The sequence below is a fragment of the Protobothrops mucrosquamatus genome, unplaced genomic scaffold (assembly GCF_001527695.2).
Source record: "Protobothrops mucrosquamatus isolate PMUCROS unplaced genomic scaffold, P.Mucros_1.0 scaffold2571, whole genome shotgun sequence".
NCBI lineage: Eukaryota > Metazoa > Chordata > Lepidosauria > Squamata > Viperidae > Protobothrops > Protobothrops mucrosquamatus.
This window is the reverse complement of record NW_015388629.1, coordinates 37,346-43,082: the sequence shown is the minus strand read 5'-3', so window position 1 is coordinate 43,082 and position 5,737 is coordinate 37,346. Positions and strand designations below refer to the sequence as shown.

The 5,737-nt window shown below is 40.8% G+C and overlaps 1 protein-coding gene across 1 annotated transcript in view; it reads left to right on the top strand.

The window, feature by feature from the left end:
• LOC107295919 (E3 ubiquitin-protein ligase RNF213) overlaps positions 1–5,737 on the top strand; it is an 85,777-nt gene that overhangs the window by 48,413 nt on the left and 31,627 nt on the right. Inside the window, exons 13-14 of the mRNA XM_015825253.1 lie at positions 125–308; positions 1,530–1,732. Coding sequence (XP_015680739.1) covers positions 125–308; positions 1,530–1,732 — 387 coding nt within the window. The remainder of the gene's footprint in view (positions 1–124; positions 309–1,529; positions 1,733–5,737) is intronic.

The following is a 5,737-nucleotide window of genomic DNA, read 5'->3' as shown; positions in this document are numbered from 1 at the left end:
GGAAGTCCCATTACACGATATAATGAATTTTGTGACAACCTTGACAGAGGTGCAAAATCATTGTGTGATATATTGAATTCATTACTGCCTAACACTACATTCTTTTTTCCTATGTCTTTTCTAGAAACAACAGAATCTGCTTGAGTTGATATCTAAATATAATATGAACAAGCTGGGTAAAATTATATCTGCTGCCATCTTAAAATCCTGGCCAAAGGATGATACGGGGACGCCTTTGAAAGACTTTCAAAGTATACTAAAGCATATGTTTGAATGGCAGGACAGCAGATACCTGTTCGTTTTCAATCGTATGTAAATCATTTACAGGATCCATGTTATACTCAGAGGGAATATGTAAATGATCAAAGTAGCTACATAACAGAAAATGGCTATATAATATAGAATAATGGAGGAGTTATATTGGATATTTCATACATTTGTATATTTAATACAAGCATATTGTATGAAATTATGATGAAATAGTAATCTGCTTCACAAATGTTCGTTGATATTTTGACTAAATGTATATATAGTATTTTTTAAAAATTTCCTGTTTGGCAAAAATAATAGAATTACATCTGTGTGCAGGGCTGAAAAATGAGATATAGGAAAGTGAGATAGGAAATTGAGAATACAGGATGTCCTCGACTTATGACTGTAATTGAATCCAGAATCACAGTCATACACTACATGACCTGACCCAGCTTTCTGACTACATACTGGCTTTTCCAGGTGTGGTTTTTAAGTGGATGTTAAGTGGATAGAGGGAGGCAGGTAGTTCCCCTCCATGCACAGAAGGGAACTACAGCTCTCGGCTGTGGAGAAGGAGCTCAGATCTTCATGATCGGAACTTTTCTCCAGCCCATTCATTCTCCTCCTGCCTGCTGGAGACACTCCACCCCATGTGGGGCAAAATCAATCTGTCAGGCAGCATTCTTGCTCTTAAAGAGGTTGGGTGAAAATGGACTAATTTTTTGCTCCTTCTTTGAGTCTCTCCCTTTCTTTGCTCAAAGAAGGAGGAAAAACTGCTTGCCGATGAGACTCAAGTCTCTCCAAGCAAGCAGCTCTCCAAGCAAGCAGGAAGAGCAAAACTTTTCCTGACAAAGAAAGTTGAGTATTTTTGCCCTCAAGGAGACTGGGTAAAAAACAGCCCTTTTTCAGCAAGCCCCCTGAAAAGAGCAGAGGCAGACCCTTCCCAGGGTTAGCCAGTAGGGGAGACTGCAAATGGTGATCACATAGTTGCAGGGTGCTTGGCGACTCATCATGAGCATCCAGATTGCAGTCATGTGACCGTGATCATAATCATATGATCATGGGAGGGGTCTGCTTTGGCGGTAAGTTGGACACAAATCGTAAAGTCCTTTTAGCGCTGTCATAATTTCAAACAGTTGCTGAACTAATGGTCATAATCAAGCACTACCTGTAAGTCATTTTGCATGGCATTGTTTTCAGGTGACAAGAAGGAAGTACCTAACTTGAGCAATTTAATGCCCCCAAATCTTTCTTACTGTTTTTAATATGTTTAATAGGTGCAGAAGAAAACACTGTAAACCAATTTACTGATGAAGCTCGATCGTTAATGACTCTTGCTGAATCTTCGTTTCAAAATGCTGCTAATGAACTCGTAACAGGCCATATTCTGATTAAGGATTTGGAGCTAATTATAAAATATAAGACACAATTCATAAGTAAGTCCCTTTTGCTTATACTAATGGAGAGAGGGATGAATTGTGTGAATGTAGTTTAATCATGTGGTTAATTGGGTTTTATGAAATCATAAATCACCAGGACAATAAAGAAATACATATCTTGTTTTTATGCGGAGTCATCTTAGAGCAGAGTTCCCCAACCTTCCCGTCTTTGCGGATCAGCAGGGCTGGGTCAGGGATGGTTCCATGCACACTTGTTGGCTGCTCCTGCAAATAGAGCTGCTGATCTTATACAGTGCTTTACATCAGAAAGGGGCCTTGTGTAGTGGTCTAGCAGTGGGGGACACTCCCTAAAGAGGTGCATTTGGCTCCTATTCTCCCAGTACTTAGGAAGGTGGCAAGCTCTTCTTTGTTAACTATTTTAATTATTGGTTTTACCTTAGGTTTTTTTATTTTAATTATAATTTGTTATATTTGTTTAATAATCCATTAAATAAATAATTGGAGCTGTACTTTTCTTGAACTTTTAAGTGAATTGCAGTACCATTACTCTTGTAGAACCATGATGTGAGAAAAGGGGGCTAGGAAAGTATGGAGGAATGTTAGAAATAAAGAACCTGGAGATAATAGTAGTAGTAGTAATAGTAGTAGTAGTAGTAGTAGTAGTAGTAGTAGTAGTAGTAATAAAGTTGGAAGGGATCTTGGAGGTCATCTAGTCCAGGGCTTTTCAACCTTTTCACCCATTGTGCCACTTTTAGGATATGGCAACATCCGAGTACCACCAGTCGCCTAGCAAGGTGTCAAAAACTTGATGACCAAAAAAAGAGAGAAAAAATTGATAAAAGTACAGGTAGTCCTCGACTTACAACAGTTCGCTTAGTGACTCTTCGAAGTTACAATGGCACTGAAAAAAGTGCCCCCCAAGCCACAGCCGAGCAAGACACCTGCCTGCCCACCCGGCGCCACTCTTCCTCCTGTCCGAGGTTTTCATTGTGAGCATTTCTGTTGAGGATTGGCAGCGGGGGTGGGGTGGGGTGTTTGGTTTTTATTCCCCCCCCTCTGGGTGGTTGCAGCAGGTTTTGGTCACTTCACATGACCCTGGGACACTGTGACCGTCATAAATATGAATCAGTTGCCATTCAGCTCATTCCCCTCCCCCGCTAGCACTTTTCTAGGATGGTCGCGTACCACCTGCCAGGTGCCAATGTACTACAGGTGGTACCCGTACCACTGGTTGAAAAGCCCTGATTCTAGTCCAACTCCTGCTCAGGCAGGAAACCCTATACCATTTCGGACAAATGGCTGTCCAGTCTCTGCTTAAAAACTTCCAGTGTTGGAGCATTCATCGCTTCTGGAGGCAGGTTGTTCCACTGGTTAATTGTTCTAACTGTCAGGAAGTTTCTCCTTAGTTCTAGGTTGCTTCTCTCCTTGATTAGTTTCCACCCGTTGCTTCTTGTCCTGCCTTCAGGCGCTTTGGAGAATAGCTTGACTCCCTCTTTGTGGCAGCCCCTGAGATATTGGAACACTGCTATCATGTCCCCCCTCGTCCTTCTCTTCATTAAACTAGACATACCCAATTCCAGCAACCATTCCTTATATGTTTTAGTCTCTAGTCCCCTAATCATCTTTGTTGCTCTTCTTTGTACTCTTTCTAGAGTCTCAAACATCTTTTTTACATCGTGGTGACCAAAACTGGATGCAGTATTCCAAGTGTGGCCTTACCAAGGCATTGTAAAGTGGTATTAATACTTCACGTGATCTTGATTCTATCCCTCTGTTAATGCAGCCCAGCACTGTGTTGGCTTTTTTGGCAGCTGCAGCACACTGCTGGCTCATATTTAAGTTTCACTTTCTCTATAGAATTCTGTATAGATGATTCTTTGGTTGAAGTCATAGTTTGAGTTTGCATATCCAGACTTATACAGAGAGTTTGGATAATCGTTTTTAACATACAAAGAATTTGTTCCTGTTCTTCCTCTGTAGCAGCACACTGCTGGCTCATATTTAAGTGATTGTCCACTAGGACTGCAAGATCCCTCTCACAGTTACTACTATTGAGCAAGGTACCCCATATACTATACCTGTATTTTGGTTTTTCTTGCCTAAATGTAGAAGCTTACTTTTTTCACCATTGAATTTCATTTTGTTAGATAGTGCCCAGTGTTCAAGTCTGTCCAGATCCTCCTGTATCTTAAGCCTGACTTCTGGAATGTTGGCTATTCCTGCCAGCCTGGTATCGTTTGCAAATTTGATGAGTTCCCCATTTATCCCCTCGTCCAAATCCTTGATGAAGATGTTGAAGAGCACTGGGCCCAGAACAGAGCCCTGGGGCACCCCACTACACACTTCCCTCCATGTAGATGTGGTTCCATTGAGGACCACACGCTGAGTACGGCCGGTCAGCCAGCTACGGATCCATCTGGTGGTGATGCTGTCTAACCCACATTTTTCTATCTTATCAAATAGTAGGTTATGATCTACTTTATCAAATGCCTTACTGAAGTCCAAGTAAATTATATCCACAGCATTCCTCTGATCCACTAATTTTGTCACTTGGTTAAAGAATGCAATAAGATTTGTCTGGCTTTATCTATTTTTGAGAAACCGATGTTGGCTTTTAGTAATGACTTTGTTTGCCTCTAGGTGTTCGCCGATTCGTTGTTTGATTATCTTTTCCAGAATCTTCCCAGGTATTGAGGTCAGGCTGATAGGTCTGTAATTTCCTGGGTCCATTTTTTTTCCTTTTCTGAAGATGGGAACTACATCAGCTCTTTTCCAGTCCTCCGGTAGTTCCCCAGTGCTCCAGGATCTTTGAAAAATATAGTTCAATGGTTCTGAGATCACATCTGCCAGTTCCTTGAGAATCCTGGGGTGTAATCCATCTGGTCCTGGTGATTTGAACTCGTCTAGGCTGGACACGTGCTCACTTACTGTTTTCTTGCCTATCTTAACTTGCGTTTCTCTTCTATTTTTTATGGCACTATTTTTGATAGGTTGGTCTGTTTTTTCCCTTTCTGTAAAGACAGATGCAAAAAATGAGTTAAATAGTTCTGCTTTCTCCCTGTTGCTTGTCACCTTCTTGCCACTTTCCCCCACTAATGGACCAATCATTTCCTTCACTTTTTCTTGTTTTTTACATGTTGAAAGAAGCTTTTTTTGTTATTTTTGACTTTGATCGCAAGCCTTAGTTCATTTTGAACCTTAGCTTTCCTCACTTCATTTTTGCAGGCTCGGGCTATTTGTTGATATTCTGACTTAGTTATGTGCCCCTCTTTCCACTTTCTATACTTGTCCTTTTTATCTTTCAATTTATCAGACAGTTCTTTATGCAGCCATGCTAGTTTCTTTTGAGAGCTGTTATTTTTCCTCTTTGTTGGTATTGTGCTGGACTGGGTTTTTATTATCTCACTTTTCAAAATTTCCCAAGCTTCTTGAGTTGTTTTCCCCTCGAGGATTCTCATCCATGGAATCCTTCCCAAGCCCTCTCTAAGTTTATTGAAATTAGCTCTCTTAAAGTCCAAGACTCTAGTTTGACTGTGTTCTATTGCTTGTGCTTCCATAATGTTGAATTCCAATATTGCATGATCACTTCCTCCCATGGTTCCTGTAGCTTCAACACCTTCTATCATTTCATCTCTGTTAGTGAGAATTAGAACCAAAATGGCTAATCCCCTAGTTCCCTTCTCTACTTTTTGGGAGACAAAATTGTCTGCTAGGTTTGCAAGGAATCTGTTTGATCTTCCACTTGGTGCAGAGTTTGTCTCCCAGTTGATGTCAGGGTAGTTAAAGTCCCCCATTACTATTGTGATGTGCTTCCTATATACCTTAGTTAGCTGACTAGCAAAAAGTTCGTCTATTTCCTCTGTTTGGTTGGGTGGCCTGTCATTTCCCCCCCTTTTATATTGACCCAAATGCATTCAAGACAGTTTTCATCATTGTTGTGTTCTATTTCTGTAGAGATGTAGTTATTTCTTACATATAGAGCAACTCCACCTCCTCTTTTATTTGGTCTGTTTCTTTTAAATAATTTAAATCCCTCTAGCTGTGTGTTCCATTTGTGGGTTTCATCCCACCATGTTTCCGTAATG